This window comes from Cyprinus carpio, chromosome B9 (assembly GCF_018340385.1).
Source record: "Cyprinus carpio isolate SPL01 chromosome B9, ASM1834038v1, whole genome shotgun sequence".
Classification (NCBI taxonomy): domain Eukaryota; kingdom Metazoa; phylum Chordata; class Actinopteri; order Cypriniformes; family Cyprinidae; genus Cyprinus; species Cyprinus carpio.
The window spans coordinates 28,235,454-28,257,211 of NC_056605.1; the positions used below are offsets into that span (position 1 = coordinate 28,235,454).

Here is a 21,758-nt window from a genome sequence, read left to right on the forward strand (position 1 = left end):
CCAAAGGGACTTACAGTGCATTCAGGATATCAATTTTTACCTATCATGTGTTCCCGGGGATCGAACCCCCAACCTTGTGCTTGTTAACGCAATGCTCTACCACTTGAGCTACAGAAACACGTTGAATAACAAGTTAAATGTTTAATACGTATAAAATATACCCTGCTTTAAAGGTTCACAGTTTAAGTTTACAATTGTAACATACAATGTAAAAACATTTTGATCTGAACAAAAGAATTACATCTGCTTAATATCAATGAAAAATAAAGTGCTTAAAGGCTGATTTTTACTAATGCGTCAGACGCCGTAGGCTATGCATCAGTTTTCATTTATGCTTCTGCGTCATTGTCGCATCGACATGCAGTACATGTGCAAACCGCTAGTCTGCAGTGTCCACGGGCATGTTGCTGTTGTAACCCACAGTAACACGACAAAAGCCGAAAAAGAAGCGGCTCGTCAGAGAAGCATTATAGCCGTGATGGCGGCAAATAAGTATCAAATCATAAAATCATTATTTAAAACTACAAAAGGAGACAACAACAGAACAGGAGAAGATATGGCATTCTTTCCATCTCCAGAAGGCCTTGTACCATGGCAGATCAACATTGTTGGTCGCAGACAACTACTTATGTATAATGCTATGTAGTATAATAAATGAAAAAACACTTGTTCTTTGCTTTGTTTTAATTTTATATAAGAAGGTGTAACATTAAAATATATTAAAGTGTACATAAACACACACAAAACTCAAGTACATATGGAGGAAGGGGTTCTAGCAGACAAATCACAGCGCTTGCTGTCTGCGTAGAATTTGGAGAGGTGCACGTCAGCCTACGGCGTAGGCTACGCGTGCTACACACAACCTGTGACGTTGCTACGGTGTAGGTTCGATGCAGAAGTATAAATTGGGCTTAAAGAAAACAAAACAATTTTAAAACAATTAAATGAATACAGATGTTGAACCTTTCCACTTGGATTTCACAAGTTTTTCAGTTTGTATATATGTTCCGCGTGGAATCACAGAGAGTGTAAAAAAAACGTAAAAAAGCGAGCACCGGTCCAACTGCATAAAACACCCCCAAAATGAGAGAAAGCTGCAGCCACGTGGCGATCCTACCGTCTGTTGTGCCCCCCGCGAGCCTCTTCACACGGCACCTCTTCCCGCGCCACGGTCCCGCGGTGGATGTTACCACAAAAGGCAAAATGACTGCACACTTCAGCTTTGCACACAGAAACAGGAACTGGGACAATTCTTTCCTCCTCTATTACTAGCAGAGAACTATATTAAAGCTAACATTAGTGGCGTGCCTTAATGCTAGTTTTTCCTGTCATTCAGGATTTGTTCAGAGATGAAGACTGCCATTTAGCAGTCGGGGTATAAACTCAAAATGAAACAACTGTCATGAATCTTTGAATGAATTTATTTTTATTTTTTTAATATCGAAATTCCATTTTTGAGAATTGATACAGTATCGCCAAACAAAATATCGCGATACTCACGTGTATCGATATTTTCTTACACCCCAGTCTGTATTTTCAGTTTAGTTTTTGTTAGTCTTTACTCTTAGTTTTAGTAGCTCAGTGTGTAATAGTTTCTAGTATTTCTAGTATTTATTTTAATTTTAGTAAATTTTTCCTAAATGTAAAAGCAAGTTAAAATTATATCATTTAAATAGTAGCCTAAAAATCCTCAGTGCTGTCTAGTGTTAACGACAGTGTTATCTAGTTCATGATAATGCAGGTGGGTACTAAAATGTACAATATATCAATATATTCTGTATCTGTATCTAAAAAAAAAAAGAAAAACAAAGAAGAAATATATATATATATATATATATATTTTAACATTCATTGTGAAAAAATTGCTCATCACTTGAATATTGGTTAGGACACAGTGTAAAAGTCTATAATTTGAACTGCATTTTCAACTTTGGTAGAGCTAATCTAACATGTTGCTAATAATATCAAGGGCGCTTGAAGATTGTTTTATCTTGTTTTGCACTGTCAAAGCAAACATTTCCAGAGATTTTAATACATTCTTTTTGTAAACTAATGGGAGCTAGCAAAGTGTCTTCCTGAGAACCACACTTAGCTCCATGCCAAGTGTGTTATCACTGAGTTTTGTAAGCTTGTTGCTCAACCGCTTGACAAAAGCTGAAGCTCAGGCAGTCCTTGACACTCAGGAGGCTGTAGTTGCTATGGTGCCAAATGGAGATCAACAGTACTTCACAAAATGAATCCAAGGCATTTCCTGAGGAAAACTTTGACTTCAAGCTGTTTCCTCAAAGGCTCAAATCTTATCACTGAAACTAGGTCACTATTATTTGTAAAATTCTAACTGATTATTGCTGGCTGTTGAGGAATACTACAGCCTTAAAGGCACAGGTCACCCAAAAATGCTCTTCAAAACATTATCTTTCCTGTTCCGCAGAAGAATAAATGCATACAGGTTTAGAATGACAAGAAGGTGAGCTAATGATGACAGAATTGTCTTTTTTTTCTGTCACTTTAAGGGTAATTCATATTGACAAATATTAAATTCACATATGCATTAGTGAAAGAGAAAGTTTTGTTTTAGTTTGCACTATTCCTAGAACGTGGATATCTATACAGCACTTTTCAATTTGATGTTTATTTGCATGCTATAAAAAGAACCCAGTTATTGATTTAATGTGCATTCACATATAACTTTTTATTATTATTATTATTTGAGAAGCATCTTTGAAAACCAGCATGACTCCCTGTAGCAGTCCTTTATTTACTGACATCTCCTACTTTTTTTTCCTTTTTTTTTTGAAATCCGTGTTTAGCATATAGATCTTATCAGTAGAAGCACACACACTCATGCACAGACTCGAAGACTGAGTCTCATTCGTCTGCAGAGAACATTTCCTTTGTGCACAGTGGCTGCTGAATCATTGAGGCTCCCTCAGCAGGCCTCTGATTTATGACCGTACAACATTGCTGTTTAGTCTTTGCATATGCAATTACAGAAAAGATAAAAGAGAGAGAGGGCGAGTAGAAGAGAAAGACAGAGAAAAGTGCTGGCACGATCCACCGTGTATTGAGAAGAGGCTCACGGCGGGTGGTTTAGGTTGAATGAAATCTTAAACGCTTTTTCATCAAATGGGGGAGAAAAAAATGGGGAACTGCTCCCAGAGGATAGTGACAAATTACTTCTCAGAACGATTTTCTTAAGTGGAATCAGGGAGAGTGTGAAATTCTAAGACACTGAACAGATGTTTTAATGATGTAGAGGACGCAAAGAGGACACCAAGTTCCTGTAGGACAGAATAGTAGAAGAAGTGGTTTGGATCGTCTTTTATACTTGTGGTTAATGGGGAAAGATGTCCACTAGCTCTTGCAGCTGTTTTCACACTTTGTTTGGTTTAAATCACAGTTCTCATCTAGTTTTATTTTTGTCTTTTGTTATATACAGCTATAGTTTTTTATTAAGATTTTGAATTAGCTTTTATTTGAATATTTTCTGTTGAATTTTAGTGTATTTTTTAAAATAAATAGTTCATATTTCTTTTTATAATTTTATTTTAAATAAGTGAGTTTATTACATTTACGAGATGCTTTTATCCAAAGCGACTTACAACAGTGCATTCAGGCTATACATTTTTTTTTTTTTACCAGTGTGTGTGTTCCCTGGGAATCGAACCCACAACCTTTTGCGCTGCTAACAATGCTCTGCCACTGAGCTACAGGAACTCTATATATTACATAAAAACTATATTACATAAAAGGAACACAACATTTTTGTTTAGCTTAAATATTTCATCTAATGTTTACATTTTATTTCAGCATTTTTTTTTTTTAGTTAACAAAATATTCCTTCATAGTTTTAGTTTTTGTTAACAACAGTATGTTTTTTAAATATATTTTTATCTGCAAGCTTAATTTCCATAGTCATTTAAGAATCACAGAGAGTTGTTTATGCAGCTAGTGGTCATTTTGAGGACTAGCTTTGGCATATCTTTACTTCATTTTCGGTTTCTAAACTATATTGCAAGTGTATTGTATTATGTGCCAGGCCAAGTGAAAGCCGTATCAAATTTGAGCTCCAAAAACCTCTTGTACATGCCCAAGGGAAGCCATTCTGCACGCACCAAAACCAAAAGTTAGCTTTTGCAAAACCCTCCCACACCTGGTCCTGTTTTGCCGGACATTGGCATAGCTTTCCTGTGAGTCGTGTAGTTCCACAAAAGAAAGGAAATTAAATTACATTCTACACTGTTATTTCAAGCCGCCGTGGTACAGCGCGTCCTTGACGTTACAACGTTCACAAAAGGCCACATGTTTATGTAAGGAAGAAATAGTGCCAGATACAAGCCGGCTTTTTGGGCATCACAGCTGCTTATGTTTTTCTTGCATTACTTTTTCATACTGACACATTTTGCTCGCTGCAGCCAGTTTGGAAAAACAACATGGCCGCTGGGCTCCCTCTTCCTAGATATGTGGGTTGAAAAAGCATTTTCTGTAAATGTTTAACCGGATGGGTAAACTGTGGACAGGTTTCAATCAATGTCAGTGTCTTTGGGTTGTTTTCCCAGCATGCAGCGGGCCTCAGTTTATCCACAAATTGACCAGAGCTTACTGGTTACAAGAGCTTCATGTTGCGTGTCGCTGAGTGCATGTTTGTATATATCAGTAGACTGTGTACTGTAAACCAATACGACCGGTTATAATCCTGCCGTCAGACCTCTGCATTTTGATAAATCCTGGAGAGAGCCTGCAGTTTCAGCTCATTAGAGAAGTATGCATAGATTAAACCAAATCATGAAGATTTACAGTGTTTGATTATGGGTGGTAGCATGCAACCAGAGCAGAACTGACCTTGAGATTTTTTGCTTTTCAGTTTTCAGATAATAGTTACTGTGATTAAAAGTGCTGTAATTAAAAAAAAAAAAAATTAAATGTCATTTTTTTATTCTTATTATTTAACTTTTTTTGGTTGTGCAATTTTATTTGGTTGTGCACGTCACACCATATATGCTGTTAATTTTAAAAATAGTTATGAAAAATCAATCAGGATACCCTGTTGTACTTTTTTTGAATGCATCTGAACAGCATACTGTACATGTAACATCATATACAGATAGTGTATTACAATTAAAATGTACAAACCCGAGTCCAAAAAAGTTGGGACACTACAAATAGTGAATAAAAACAGAATGCAATGATGTGGAAGTTTCAAATTTCAATATTTTATTCAGAATACAACATACTGTAGATGACATATCAAAATGTTTAAACTGAGAAAATGTATCATTTTAAGCGAAAAATAAGTTGATTTTAAATTTCATGGCTTCAACACATCTCAAAAAAGTTGGGACAAAGCCATGTTTACCACTGTGTGGCATCCCCTCTTCTTTTTATAACAGTCTGCAGACGTCTGGGGACTGAGGAGACAAGTTGCTCAAGTTCAGGAATAGGAATGTTGTCCCATTATTGTCTAATACAGGCTTCTAGTTGCTCAACTGTCTTAGGTCTTCTTTGTCGCATCTTCCTCTTTATGATGCGCCAAATGTTTTCTATGGGTGAAAGATCTGGACTGCAGGCTGGCCATTTCAGTACCCGGATCCTTCTTCTACACAGCCATTGATGGTGCCTTTCCAGATGTGTAAGCTGCCCATGCCACACGCACTCATGCAACCCCATATCATCAGAGATGCAGGCTCCTGAACTGAGCGCTGATAACAACTTGGGTTGTCCTTGTCCTCTTTAGCCCAGTTTTCCAAAAAGAACTTCAAATTTTGATTCGTCTGACCACAGAACAGTTTTCCACTTTGCCACAGTCCATTTTAAATGAGCCTTGTCCCAGAGAAAACGCCTGCGCTTCTGGATCATGTTTAGATATGGCTTCTTTTTTGACCTATAGAGTTTTAGCCGGCAACGGCGAATGGCACGGTGGATTGTGTTCACCAACAATGTTTTCTGGAAGTGATGCAGTGCCGTCTAATGGCTGAAGATCATGGGCATCCAGTATGGTTTTCCGGCCTTGACCCTTACGCACAGAGATTGTTCCAGATTCTCTGAATCTTTGGATGATATTATGCACTGTAGATGATGATAACTTCAAACTCTTTGCAATTTTTCTCTGAGAAAAACTCCTTTCTGATATTGCTCCACTATTTTTCGCCGCAGCATTGGGGGAATTGGTGATCCCCTGCCCATCTTGACTTCTGAGAGACACTGCCACTCTGAGAGGCTCTTTTTATACCCAATCATGTTGCCAGTTGACCTAATAAGTTGCAAATTGGTCCTCTAGCTGTTCCTTATATGTACATTTAACTATTCCGGCCTCTTATTGCTACCTGTCCCAACTTCTTTGGAATGTGTAGCTTTTATGAAATCCAAAATGAGCCAATATTTGGCATGACATTTCAAAATGTCTCACTTTCAACATTTGATATGTTATCTATATTCTATTGTGAATAAAATATAAGTTTATGAGATTTGTAAATTATTCCATTCCTTTTTTTACTCACAATTTGTACAGTGTCACAACTTTTTTGGAATCGGGTTTGTAAAACTATTTTAATTTATTTTTTGCATGTTGTACTATATATATACTGTTTTCCTGTAACAGTATTTTTTAAAATAATCATAAAAATGCATCAGGAGACCCTGTTTTGCTGTTTTTTAATGCATCATATGTGAATAGCATCTAAATGTACATTATATAGAGAGTCTTGCTAGTTTGTGAGTGAAACATATGTTGGTTGTGCTCTACTAGATGAGATGTTTCCGATGATGTATGTAAAGGTTATTCAATCTCTGATGTTTTAGCTCATTCCTATCATCAAAAAAAAAAAAAAAAAAAAAAAAGAAAAAAAAAAAAATCAAATTAAACTCATCTGTCAGTAAATTAAGTGGTAGCTAAGAGTTAGAGTCAGATTGTCTGTATGCATTACAAAATTCACATTTTAGGTTTTGAGTAAAGTGTTTTTTTATTTTTATTTTTTAAATGCATTAGTTCTAGTTTAAAGAGTTGAAAACATTGGTAATCAATATCGGTCCAGAAATTTAAATATAAACCATTTTTCCCCACTGAGCTTGTTGCAGTTCATTAAAGAATTGTATTCTTAATTTGTATGTAAGATAGATGTAATGCTGTCTTAATTCAAATATTCTCATTTGAACAGGTTTTGTGCCAGAAGTATGTCTGTGATGCTGAGGTTTTGGAACAGAGTCAGTATGTAACTTGACAAGTGGCACTTGACTTTTCAACAGCGTGTCATGCTTCCTTGGGAGAAGTGAGAGAAAACCGGCCCAGGCCCTGAAAAGAGTTCTTGTCCACTCCCCAACCACACAGCCCACACACTAAGCCTTTGGAAAGAGAGAGGAACTGTGAGTGGGAAGTGTTGCTGGTGTAGGCCCAGGGATGAGAGTGTGGAACAGGGATGCTTCCGAGGAGACGTAATGGCAGGTGTCTGCTGAAGCACGCCCGCCAATAATTTCTTCAATGAGGCAAACTCTGGCAAAGTCGCCCGCTATTTCAGACACTATTCTTAGGTCTGTTACTGACAATTGGGCTTGAAAGTTTAGACCACAGTATTTGGTGCTGGACAATGCTCAGAGTGATCATCCCTCCTTCAGATCTCTAGGCTTTCATACTCATCCTACGCTGACTTCATTCGAGCGGCTCTGGGCTCGTGGCCTGAGGGTTCTGCTTTTTAATGTCGACGGGCCAGACACAGAGCAGATCTGAATGCAGGCAAGAGTTTCAAAGGGCCAGCTAGAGTCCAAGTGACCCGCTCTGTGCAAGTGACGTTACCATAAGGGACACGCAACTAATTTGCCCCATACAAAGTCCAGAAGTACATATTTGCTGTTACAGTACATTTGGACTCCAATACATAGAGGTTTGTTCAGCGGTCTCTGTTCTTTGATGCTGCCCCCAAATTTAAGTTGTCAGAAGAATATGCTGTCTTATTTTCAGAGGACTTTTGAAGAGTCTTTGTTGTTTGGTCCTTTTTTGAGCATAATGTGATGAAATGTTGTTGTTGTAAATATATTTCAAAATTATTAGTAATTACTATTAATTAAAGCTGCAGCTCATAAGTTTTGCCTCTTTGTCACCATCTCTGTTTGAAACCTGCAATTGCAGTTACTTGCAGAGTTTTTTTTTTTTTTTAACGTGGGTTGTGCACCGGCATGGCTCCAGCACGGATGAATCTAATGTTCTGAGGAGTATGTGTGGCTTTTCACTATACTTTGGAATCACAGATTCTAGCCTATATTTTGGAAGTATGACAAAAATATGAATTTTCACTGGATAGTGCTATCTGAATGAGTAAGTAACAAGTCTGACACTTTTGTTTTGACCAACTGAGGAAAAAAGCATTACGATAAATCATGCTACAATGGTGATTGAATCTAATGATCGGTTAGGTCATATCACATCAAACCGTGCAAATTATTGTTACAATTAAACTTTGTATCAAATTGTTCATGCTAACAACATCATTGCATGACTACATATATGTAGTGTGTATTATTGTTACATGTAGATTTAAATTTCTCCATAGTCTAATCTCTAATTGTCTTACCATTCAAATTTCATATAAAGAAATTCTTTTGACACAAAAAGCAAATTATTCTTCCTTAGAACTGGTTCTCTTTAAAATATAAATCTTGTGTAATCACATGTAGGCTATCTGGAATCCGATGCACATTTAAAACCGAATATAACGAATATAAACTGAATATAAAAATTTCAGTGTTTCATAAACAAAAATGCAAATTCTTTAATTCAAAATAATTTAAGCACTCTCACACTGTTTCAAACCTGTAAGACTTTCACAAAATAAGATATTATTTTTTTTTCAAACAATGAAAGTATTTATTTATTTTTTTTTTTTTTACTATTCCTTTAAATAAGGATAAAAGTCTCTTTTTGTTATTAGTACTGTAGGTCACTTGTGATTTGCCAGACACGTTTTGACTTAAAAGGCGCGTATCTCTTCACAGGCCTCTATGACTATCTGAATCAAGAGCTATCATTAATCCCAGCCTTTAACTTTCTCTCTGCCTTGCTTTGATGCGCTGCCAGAACACTGATCCTGGGTTTGCTTTCATTGACAAAAAAGATAGCTTGCGGTCTTTGACAAATTTCTATAAATAATATGTCAATTTGTTATGCAACATCTAACCTAACAGGGCTGTGCAGCATTCACAATTTAATTGACAATAGCTTTTAAGAAGCTATACAGTTCCTGAATTTAAATTTTAATTAAACTGAATTTAATTGGCAGAATACAAAATTCAAAGAAATGTATACAACAGCTGTAAGTGCAATATATATTTATTTGCATATGTATGTACTATTTATTTATTTATACATATAATCGACTTTAAATTCATGGGCCGTGGTGGAAGAATCTGTAGTAGTTTACAGAAAAAAAAAGAAAAAAAATATTTATTTATGTTTTGCTGTAAAACTAGTATTGGAATTCCTCTGTTTGGTTATGCTGAACTTGTTATTTTAATTCATTAAATAAAAAAAAAATAAAAAAAAATCCTGTATGCCAATTTCAGCTCATAAATTGAGAGAGAGTCAATGATAAAAGTTTGCCCAAATCTTTTAACCTACCTTTCCCTTCATTAGGAGAATTAAATGGCACGCGGTCCCCTCCAGTGAAAAAGCCTGGCAAAGAAAACAACTACCAGCACATCAAGGAAATCGCCGTGAAGCAGCATCTCAACAACAAGAAGACCAAAATGTACAGCCCCCAGGATGATCCCAAAACACCTCACCCCAGACAGGTGAGTGTCCTGCTGTGAAGAATCACAGGGCAACACAGCGAATATTAGACCTATAAATATAAAATCCTGTATTCACCTTGAATGTCATTGTGTTCGGTACGGCAGTGCCCTCTTCTGGTTATCAAACTAACACACCACATACACAACGCCACAGGCTCACGCAACACACACACACACACCCACACACATGCTATGACATAGATATTCTCTTTTCTGTATCAGCTAAACATTAATTTTTCTAACACATTCTTCTGGGGTTCAGATTTACGGTATGTCCTTTGTACAACCCTCTATATTTGATGTTGCTATAATTCTGTGGTCTGAGGTTGTTTGTCAGTGTATAATTTATTGCTTCAGTATGTTATTTTCGTGATTGGAGCTGTGCAAAAACTGCTGTAAGCTGATTTTTGGGTGTTTTTCGTATTAAGCCTGTTTCTGGTTCCATTTCCTCTATGTTTTCAGTCAAAAACATATGATCATTTCCTTAGTTACCTAATTAACCAGCGATTTCTGGTGTCTAAAACACTGCCTGGTGATAGCATACAGTCGCATTGGGATTGCCAAGGCAGAACAAACGGCTGCCGTCTCTGCTGAAACAGGGAATGAGCCAATGCTTGTCGAATTTGGCCATCACGCAAATCCACAGAGAGTTAATTAACTTTTCTTGGACTTGGACCATGCTTTACCTGGACTCTTAAATCCTTAGCCAAGTGACCACTGCAACTCCCCAATCAGCATCTCTATCAGGCATCATCTAATGTTTTGAGCCAATAGACAAATTGTCTTGCTAATTTACTTCAGTTGGCAGTACAACTTGAAGTAAATGGCAGTTCTGGTAGTTTTCTTAGAAGCTCAGATGTAGGGCTTGTTTTGCATGACATATTTATAAGATCTAGACTGTTTGCTTTATGTTGTCATATTCGCATATCCTCACCATTTAAAGGACGCTTTAAGCGCATTGATCTGGAAAACAGTCCTACATCGACTCATATTTTCCTCCTCATTGAGCATATTCTATAGCCGCTATTGGGAAAGAAATAGTTCAAGATAAAGACATTCGATGCAACCATAAACAAACAGCAGTGGAGACAACAATAGCTGTCCTGTGAAGCACACTGGGTTTGGTTTGGCCGACCTGAAAGCAATAATAACTACGGCTAAATGATATGATGATAAAGCAAATGGATGTTGGAAAGTACCATAAAAAGGTAGATGCAATAAAAAGAAGAAGCCAAAGCAATAAAAATTCAAACCAGTGATAATGGTAGGGTAATAAAAAGCCAAACTGAATAAACAAGTTTTCTGTTGGGTCATAAATCAGGAGCGTAACCAGCACATATCCCATGAAAAGCAGACATTCAAGGAGAATGTCAGGGTGACGGCATGTCCGATGACAGCAGGGGACTGTTCATTGCTTTGTGATGGAGCACTTTTCATCCGCACGATACGGATAAGATCCCTGGCAGGCCCTCTTCCCCCAGTGCCCTCTTATCCTGGGCCAAGCAGGGTGCAGCCATCACGAGAGATATAGGGAAAAAGAGAAGGAACGGGAGACAGGAATGGTCTTTGATGCCGATGTCTGTCCTTTCTGAGAGGTGGGGAGGCAGAACTAAGCCAGCAAATTAGCTCAAGTAAAAGATTTATATCAGCCACACAAATGTTTCATGAGGCCGCTGGCCTGCTGTTTATCTCACTCTCCTTACATAAGTGTTTCTTTGAGGAGTTTTATTAAAACTTACTTTTTTTTTATATGAAGGTCACATTAACTTTATCTTTTACCAAATTTTGCTATGCCTTCATCACTTATTTTTGCTACTTTTCAAATGCAGGTTTTATTAATTCATAAAAAAAAAAAAATTGCAGTGTAAATCTCACTTATCAACAGCACATTTTTAAACTGAAATGAGATTTCTGATGTCTAAAACAGCCTTAGCACAGAATACACACATTTTTTTTTTATTTCTGTCTCTAATCTTGTGAATTTAATGTAAAAATTGTGAAAATATTACAGAATTCTGTGTATTTAGGTATTTTGACAAAGGAGATTGAGAAAATAAACTAGTTAGTGTGTAAAAATGTAGTTTAATGTTTTAAGAGTTGAAGAAATACTCAAATACATGTTTGCTTGTTTGTTTGTGTGTGTGCTTGTTTATGAGGTTTATGAGGACACAAATTTGTATAATGACATGGAGATGGATGACAGAGGTAGTATTACAATATGAAGGTGATTCATAAGGACACTTCTTGTGTCCCCGTAATTCAAAAGACTTAAAAAACATACTTAATTGTGTTTTTTGAAAATCTAAAAATGCACAAAGTTTCCTATGAGGGGAGGGTTGGGTAGGGTTGATGTAAGGCAATTATAAAATACCATTTGTACAGTATAAAAAACATCACGCCTATGGAGAGTCCCCATAAACCATAAAAACCAACATGTGTGTGTGTGTTTGGTCTTACAGAGCCAGTGTCAACAGGAGCTGGACAGAGTTTTGGAGAGCATCTCTCGAATGACGTTCCATGACAACAAGGGACCTCTGGAAAATCTTTACGACCTGAAGTTCCCCAACTGTGACAAAACAGGACAGTACAACCTGAAGCAGGTGAAAAGACCAATATTTGACTCAACCTTTCAAAGACATCATCATAGTCGGAAATTAGCAGCTTTGGTAGATGAAATGGTAGCTGAGTTTTTGTCCCATTTTCAATTTGAGACATTTTGCTGGTCACTTGCTGCATTGGCCGGGGGATTAGCACAAAAAGTACTCGCATTTGGATGGCAGCGGGTGTTAATTTCACTTTAGTGAAATAGGAATATGAGACATTGCACAACCTTTCGATCTGCAGCTCCTGCTGTTTTATTATCCAATTCCATGTGGAAGGTTCAATAAAGAGTCAAAGATGGAGCCAAAGAGAAACTGTGTATAAAACATTCCCACATTCTCTACAGAAGGCTGTTTTATCAAAGCCAAGGCAACCGTATCTGAGCTGAGAGTTACAAGCTAATGAAAATTTTGCTGACCGACTGACCTGTCTGTTGGGTGACTTGCCTTGGTTTTTAGAGACATCAGAGGAAAGGAGAATGACAAACTCATTCTTTTATATCTCAATGCCTTTCCTACTCATCTTTTACATGCTGATGAGATGAAATGGGAAACATGTTTTACAGTCTTTTTGGATCTCATGTTCTGATGTCACATGTCCGGATAGGAGTTTGATAAGAAGTCTTACAATGGCTCAAACTGTATATTTATAAAGATACCAATGTCCACATGTTGACGTCTGAGATCTCAATATAAACTCTCATGATTACATGATCAGATTATTCGTATCTGCATTAATTTAATAATTCTCTTACTGTATATGTGGAGTTTTACATATGCTGTATGTATGTGTGTGTATACAGTATATATATTTGTATATACACATATACATATAGCTAAGTATACACTAAATAAAATGTTTTATAAAATAGGGTTATTGACTTCTAAAGCCATTTTGTCTATTGTCTAGACTTTGACATTTTGCTGACAGAGTTTGCTAATTGAAACCTTCATGAGTTAACAATTATGATATAATATTTCTGTGTCCTGACATGACGTTGCAGCTTAAATCAGGACAAGCGTGTCCCGGAGAAGTAAACGGGTATGTTTTTTGACATGAAAACCCTGTTCCCAGGGCTCAAAGCAGTGTACCTCACCACACTTAATTGTATTGCAATCATCCTGTTCCTTTTGCAATTATTGTAACTGTCAGTTTTTGTTCTTTGCCATTGGAGGACAAAATTGAGAATCAGTTTTTTGCCTATTTTGGGTCTCAGCGTCAGCTATGTCTAGTTCAATTATGACCTCATTTTGGGAGTGCTCAGTAGGGGTCAATGAGACGTGCTGGGCCAAATGAGGCGGGATGGCTGTTTTATGGGTAGCGCCTCCACCCCATACTTGCCAAAGAGCTTCATTAAGCCCCCAACACCCACCGTTATCCCACCCGTCTCTCATCATCTTCTCTCTCTTGTGTTCCAGTGCAACATGTCCAGCCATGGACAGAGGGGCGAGTGTTGGTGCGTCAACCCCTACACTGGTGTCCAGATACCCTCGTCCCCCAAAGTGAGGGGGGACCCCAACTGCAGCCAGTACTACGGTGGTCCCGAGCTGGAACCACCCACCAGCCAGCAGAAATAGACGCACCCTCGCCCTTAAGGGAGACGCCCCGGGTCATAAACGAGGAGAGTTAAAGCGAGTGCAAGAGCGATGTGCATGTGTGTAATTCTGTACGTGTATGTGTATATATATATTTCGCAATAGTATGATCTGTATTGTCGATAGGAGTGTGGAAAGTCACATGCCAGCAAAGACAAGCAAGTCAAGGACAGGTAGTTAAACCTCCCCCTTCTCAAATCCAGATAACTGTACTCCAAATTTAACTCCGAGGGATTTTTTTTTTTTTTTTTTTACCCTGCCTATTTATAGGCTCGTCCGGTGCCGGTACCGCATTTGCAGCTGTTCGGTGTGAAGATGTGTCCCTTTAATTCTCCCTTTTGTCTTTGGAGACCCAATAAAAATGGTGGAGTGTTTTTTTGCACCATTGGTTGCCAGAAACAAACAGCAACTGCAAACGCACAAAAGCAGCAGCTTGGTGTTGATTTAAAAGCGAATCCCAAATTTTTGAAACCAAAAATATAAAACAGAGGGGTCGTGTGTTTTTTTTTTTTTTGCTGATTTGAAAGGATCTGTGCAAGAGGGGCTGGAGATGTGCTTTTTGTCTATTTTGACTACTTGACTACTCAATAGATAACCATAAATACTCAAGTATTTGTCGATATGCATCAAACTGGCATCTTTTCTGCATGAGTGTTGCATTTTTAAGACCAAAACGTTTTCAAAATGTGTCTCTAAACCACTGCTTTTGTTTCCATTCAGTTGAAAAGTTGCCACATACGCGAGTTGCTATACGGCATCGCCGCAAATTGCCGCCCCATCTAACCAATTGGAGTGTAAGGTACGAAAGGCCCAAAATGTCATACAATCGCTAAATTAAAAACAAGGACCCTTTTTGGCACAAATTACTGACCTTCAATCAGCATCATTTGTTTTGAAGTTCAAGTATGTTTTTACAGTCGATAATTGCTGTTACTTCCAAGTACTCAAGATCTGGCTATCCCTGTTCCTGGCAGCTGATAGACTTCTGTTCTAGTTATGCTTCTCTACCATGTGGTAGAATGCAGGTGGTGTATGTGTATGTTTGTAGAGTGGGGATCAGCATTTACTAATGATGTGCTGACAGAGGGCTAGATTAGGACACAGGGCTGACATTGACAAATGTGATATAAAGTGGGTTAAGTGCCTATAAATAAACACAGGTTTGCCTGCAGTGCCAGTGGGCTGTGCCTCACCTTGGTTCACTCTCATCTGCGGAGGGATGTGTTGGGGGTTGGCAAGGGTGATTTTGCCCAGTGTAACGCTTGAATGGGGTTAGTTGAAGAGTCCTGTGGAGGAATGTCAAGTGGTGCATGGGTTTAGTAAGCTTGTTTAACCAATTCTTGTACCATTTTTTTTCCCCCAGCTGAGTGAAAACATGCGTTATATTCCTTGAACAGCCCGATGCAACAGAATTTTCTCAATAAAAAAAAAAGAAAAAGAAATAAAAAAGTTTGAAGTTACTACTGGGTTAAAATTGACTCAGCTGGTCATAGAGATCCAATAGAAAATGACAAACAATAAAGTAACATACAGTGGGATTCAAAATCTACTTGAAACCTATATATATATATATAGTGGGAGTTTTTTTTTTCAAGATTCTTTGATAAATAGAACGTTACATGAATAGAAATAATAGAATTTAGTTAAATTAAAATTACTTTATGACATTATAAATGTCTTTACTGTCACTTTTGACAAATTTACTGCATCCTTACTGAATAAAAGTATCTTACCCAATTACTGATCCCAAAATAATGCAAAATAGAAGCATTCTATAGTCTAAATAGATGAGACCAGTGAGATTTAATGGGTTAACATGTTCTGTTAGCAGGTGTGATCTGTAATGCCCTGTTCACATGGACACACAGCGGGTTTTATCGCTAAAGGCCCCTAGATCAATGTACTGATGGATTGTACTGGGCGTTCCTGCTACTCTGTTTTCTGACATCATTGGTGGCCTTTGTGAATGGACATAGCTTCTGAAAATCTGATCACAAATGGGACAAGAATCCAGGTGCTGCTCATAAATTTCAACTTTTAAAATTCTGATTCCTGCATTTTGGATGCCACTGTATGTGACCTTATTGTCGTACCACTGAAAAACAGTTCAGGGTTGTTAAAGGGAGGCAGCTGTAATGTCCTTTGATTAAGTTATATTTTAATTCACTACCCATATCTCTACCTCTTAATATCTCTTCCCCATCTGTCTCACTCTTTCCCGTCCTCTCTTTCTCTTTGAGTGTTGAATTGAACAGCTCAATCCAGAAATAGAAGTCGATTAAGCTTTAACATTGATCCTAACGTGTTAGACAGTGTTCAGCCCATAATTTGCGTTTGTAGCGTAGCCTTTAATATATTACCACATTAACCTTCAGTATCTTTCACAGTATTACCACATCTTGCTCGCCCTTAGTAGTAGCTTATATGTATTTACTTTATCTAGTTAGCGTTGCGCTAACTAACGCAACAGACTGGCTCTCCAGAATCATGCAGCTTCGTGTGATTCTGGTACCTCACGGATAGATTTGCTGAGATACGGGCTACGAGTTTTCCGTTTCAATTTGTTTCCAAAATAGATTGCTGCCTGCCCTCCGGTGGCACAGTAAATTTTACGGTAGCTCGAGTTTGGCCTAGTTTGAAAACAGTGCGAAACCAATCCCTGTGGTTTTCGGGCATATTGATTTGCCAGAGCGGTTCCGATGGGATGGAAGTGTTCACGTATGCTTGTGTGTGTGTGTGTGTGTTTGTGTGTATTTGTGTGAATGTTTCGATGCTGTGCCATGCCTGGAGCCAGTGTGACGGTGGGAAGGATTGCTTGCCATCTGGTGCAGTGTAAAACTGTCAGAGCCGGTCTCTGCTTTTGGAGAGTCTCACACAAATGACAGGGGGAATTTCTTGAGCAAATCCAAATGCCTTGTTCCATGGCAGCATCTCACATGCCTTTTTTTCTTCTTCTGTAATTCATTACGTATCCTGTGTGTCACGAGATGCGGTGGTATTAAATAACACGCATTACTCAAAGCATGCTCCTTGTGTCCACTGTCATGCGAATGGTGCATGAACTGAGTTTTCTGTACAACTGCAATGGAAAAAGCCATAAATGCATGCAAAAATAGACATTGGTTTTAAAATCTTGTAATAAAATCCAGCATGATTAAATGTATTACCTTTCAGACCCATGATTCAATTGTTGGGTTTCTTTTTTATGCATTTTTTTTTATGATTTCTTTGTTGGGTTTTGTGTTGTCTTGATAATGTTTTCCATGCACATGAATCATAACTGAAATTTTTGTTACTGGCGTTTTAACTAGATGTCCTCTTTTCAGGTTGCCCATGATCATGAAAAATACCAATACATTTTGGAATTTTAAAATTTGAATTTCAAGGCATGGAAGAACCGTGGAAATGTATAATTAATATTTATAATATATATTACCTAAAATACATAAATATATATATATATATATATATTGAATTTGTAATGCAATTTATTTTTTAATCAAGATCATCAGCTCTCTACCTTTTTTTTTCTTAATATTGTCTGTACACACATTTGGCCCTCTTATTCTACAATGACAGTGTACACGATTCTGATTTTATTCAATCTATAGAAGAGATTAAGTAAGAGATTCAATATAAGCTTCCCACAATGTACAGAAGTTGATCTTATCACATCTGTTTTGGCATTCCTTCCTTAAAACAGCAGAATATAAACAAATCTCAAGAATATTACAGGAGCAGCCTACCTCTCGCAGGGACCGGCCTAGAATGAAATGCTAAACTCTAATCATTGTGTTCTAAGGCAAAAGAGTGCTGTGGCGAACCACATGTTGTGATAAGATGGAGCCATCTATAGTTGTTCAGCTAATTGCGTGATAAAAGAGATGTGAGTGCTTTGAAGTCTAAAATGCAGTTGTCAGTTTCTTTGAAGGCTATAGTAATTGTCATGTTCACTGCCCTACAAATCAAATCGCCGACACGTGTTCCTCTCCGTGTCTGCTTCGTTTCCCCTGACTTGATCTGGCTCTTACAAATGAATGGTGCTTGACTGCGGACAAAGCCCTGATCCATCACATCTGGAGTCTGTAAACCTGAGTTATCCCAGGAAGAACTTCACCTGTATGTCTGCATTAGTGATTACCTTGAGGCGGCTAAAGTCTCGCCAGACTCCAACCTATCACATTTTAAAATAAAATGCACACATTGAATCAGCAGAGCAGAAGCAGCAATACTAGTAGAGGTTTGGTTCTCGACTCCCAAGAAATGCACTCTTTTGCACATCTTTTACAATATAGGCTTTTGGCACTTTTGCCTTTTGGCTTGATGCTTGATTCCAAGCAGTCATGAAATGTTGTGCTAACCTGCCCTGGTGCTTTGTGATAAAACATGGCTCCACATTATCTATCCGTACTGTTCTTTTCCTTACTTATTTGAATGGAGATGTTGGTCCTATCTGCCGGTCAGAGATCCCCCCTTGATGTTGGGGCTCTTGGTAAATGACTTCCTTGTTCCTGAGCAATCTGTTTGACTTCTGTGGAAAGCCAGGTGCCTTGCCTCTGGGCAGAGTTTAAATGCAGTAAGTCTTCACCCAAAATAAACCTGTATCCTGTAACGCCAAGTTCCTCTGGGCTTCTCTGTTAATCACCCAAATCCTGATTCATCAATGAAGACAATTGAATTAGCAGAAGAACAATGTGTGCATGTCATAGATTCCCAGTGGACTGACCATATGACTATAGTGTGTGTGTGTGTGTGTGTGTGTGTGTGTGTGTGTGTGTGTGTGTGTGTGTGTGTGTGTGTGTGTGTGTCATGTTTATGATTACATAAACACATACATACACATATACATACACCTTTCCTTAATGATTACAGTAAAGCACTTAACATGGAAGTAAACTGGGCCAGCAAGGGTTTAAAAGCAACAAATATTTTAACGTGTTTTTGTTAAAGCATGTGCATGCATTATGTAGTAAAAGCATGTTTATTTTATGATCTGTAAAAATGGTCCTTTTTGAGATATTACATTCGCAGGTGAATAATGATCTGATTATGCATTAAATCTTATGAACAGCATATTAGTGAACATTTTTAATATTGTTCAAAAAGCATCCCAGTATGACATTCTGGTTAATACATAAATCGTATACTTCCATTTATGCTATTTTATAGTTTTAATGCATTTACATTTACATTTAATCATTTAGCAGACGCTTTTATCCAAAGCGACTTACAAATGAGAACAATAGAAGCAATCAGATCAACAAGAGAACAACAACGGTATACAAGTGCCATGGCAGAACACGTAGCCAGGTTTTTTTTGTTTTTTTTTTTAAGGATATGATAGACAAGAAAAGAAGAGGTAAGTACTAGTATTAGTTGGTTAAGTGACTTTATTATTATTATAAAATGTGGAAAGTATATCATGCAAAAGTTAACGCTTTATATTTTCATGACATTGGTGACAGAAGATTGATTATAGCTTTACAAATAAGATCAAGTGATTCTATCACTATTCTCATGCTAACACATTTTAATAAATGTGGTTTTCAAGTGTGTATGTCCATCATAAGTGCTTTACTGTTGCTTTTTATTACAAAATCAGGTCGTTATTGCTGAAGTTCTTGCTTTCGATAGCACCCAGAACATTCCTTTAACATATGCCAACCTGATGGATTAATAAGCAGTGTATATACTTGGTAAGTGTTATGATCATTTCAAGATAGTGTGTCTATTGGGTTATTGAAATCCCACAGTATCTGTTGTTTTTATATTTGCATGCAGTGTGTGATAATGGTGTGACATCTGGGAAACTGTCCTGTGGTTACTGCTTTGGCTAGTGATAAATCTTTTTTTAAAATTGCTCTCATAAACAAGATCAAATTCCTGTCATGTACAAATAAATTTATTGCACAAGCTTAAATGAATACATAACTTTATTTAAATAAATGCTTTGTCATAACAAAAAAAAAAAAGACAAAGGTTAAAAGAGTACATAAATTACAAGTTGAATAAATATTACACAGTGATATTCACTTTCTTAATAATTTGAGTTTTTTTTTTTTTTTTCATTTTATTGGTTTTTAATAAGAGTTCAAAATGCTGAACATTTTTAGAGTCCTCCAGCCACTAATGGGTCTTTTTCACATGCCAGTTTAAGCCACATTTAGGTGGTCAATCATCAAGTCTTTTCTCATCCACAAAAAAAGAAAAGCAATAAAGAAAAAAAAACTGTTATGCATTCAGAGAAAGAAAGAAAACCTGTTGTTTCTACTGTAGTGTGTGTTATGAACTCTGCTGTCTACCCAAATATGAGGTTCGGAATCTGATAAAAGCAGATAAGCACAAAAGCAACACGCTGCATCCTGGCAATCGATAGTCTGTTACCTCTAATTACAAATCAGAACGGATCAAAATCACATTAATGACATTTCTTTCCAATTCTTACAATGACACCCAGATGAATTCTACGACCTGGGGAAACAAGGTAAAATGGTTTTCAGCATAGTGCATCGTCTTTTAAAATTCATGGTTTTCGGATAAACACTTTTCTGACTCGTTGTATGCCTGCTTATCAGATTCCGAGACTGTCCATCTAAACATTCTCCTGTAAAGTGTGAAGCACTGCAAAAATTAGTATTTTTGTCTGGTTTTTCAGTACAAATATCTAGACATTCTTACAACAAAATCACTTGACAACACTCGTTTTCAAAGAATTTGAATTATAGGAAAATTCAAGCATTGTTTACTCACTGATGCACTTTCTTCCATGGAACACAAATGTAGAGCAGGATATCCAAGCCTCACTTTTCCACACAATGAAAGTGAATGGTGAACACGGCTGTCAAGCAAGATTTTCAAGGCAAAGTTTAAATGAATAAGTTTAGTTGAATTACATTTGTCACACAAAGTTTTCCTACAGCTTTGAATGCATTTCAGACTTTTATTGTGCATCTTTTGGAGCTTGACCGACCCTATAGAAGTGAGCAGCCTGGACATTTTACTAACCTTCTCTTTTGGTGTTCCAAAGAAGAAAGTAAGTCCACCCAGTTTGAACATAAATATGAGTACATGAATTTTAGTTTTGGGTCAAGTTGGTTTTCGTTAACCCTACCGAACTTTGCTTTTTAAATAAATTCAACTTGTCTCAAAGTCGTTCGGATGACTTTACTGGAAAACGAGACACAAATACTGATTCAGAAATAAATTTTTGCAGTATGTTTTGTGTGTTGTGAAAGGAGACCCAGCACAAGATCACCGCTTGAGGCTCTCACCCACTCTCCTTCTTCCCGGATATCACTGAGACACAAAGTCTATTAAGAGTAGATAGAGAATAGACTGTGATTGGTAGATTTGTGTTACTGGTAAACCCACTGAATGATGATGTGGGTCTCAGGCTTGGGCTGTGAAGCCCCTGTCAAAGGTACTCAGGCAGGGTATCTGTCCCTGCTCCTATACCTGAACTGAGATTCACTTTGAGACGGCACTAAACGTGTGGCAAGGTAAGGAATTAAGTGCAAGCTGCTTTTTTTAAATGGGGGAGGGGGCTTTCGGCATGGATCAGGACCTGGGTAATGCTAATTACTGATTTCGCCCTGTGGTGACCGACACCTACGAGGCTAATTGTGCAATAACAGAGGCGACTAGGCCTCCACGACGTACTCGAGACATCTGCAAAAGTCTGGTTAACCCACACACCCTGAACTCACTCTTTCTTTTTCATGGCACCTTCCATTCGAGAGCCAATTGTCATTCGCAATTCTTTTTTGACATGCAACGGTTACATTC

General features: G+C 37.5%; 1 protein-coding gene across 1 annotated transcript in view; it reads left to right on the forward strand.

Moving 5' to 3' along the window:
* LOC109106806 (insulin-like growth factor-binding protein 2-B) overlaps positions 1-17,155 on the forward strand; it is a 24,608-nt gene extending 7,453 nt beyond the window's left edge. The window contains exons 2-4 of the mRNA XM_019120065.2: positions 9,620-9,777; positions 12,237-12,377; positions 13,797-17,155. Coding sequence (XP_018975610.2) covers positions 9,620-9,777; positions 12,237-12,377; positions 13,797-13,955 — 458 coding nt within the window. The 3' untranslated portion in view covers positions 13,956-17,155. The remainder of the gene's footprint in view (positions 1-9,619; positions 9,778-12,236; positions 12,378-13,796) is intronic.
* The last annotated feature ends 4,603 nt before the right edge of the window (positions 17,156-21,758 follow it).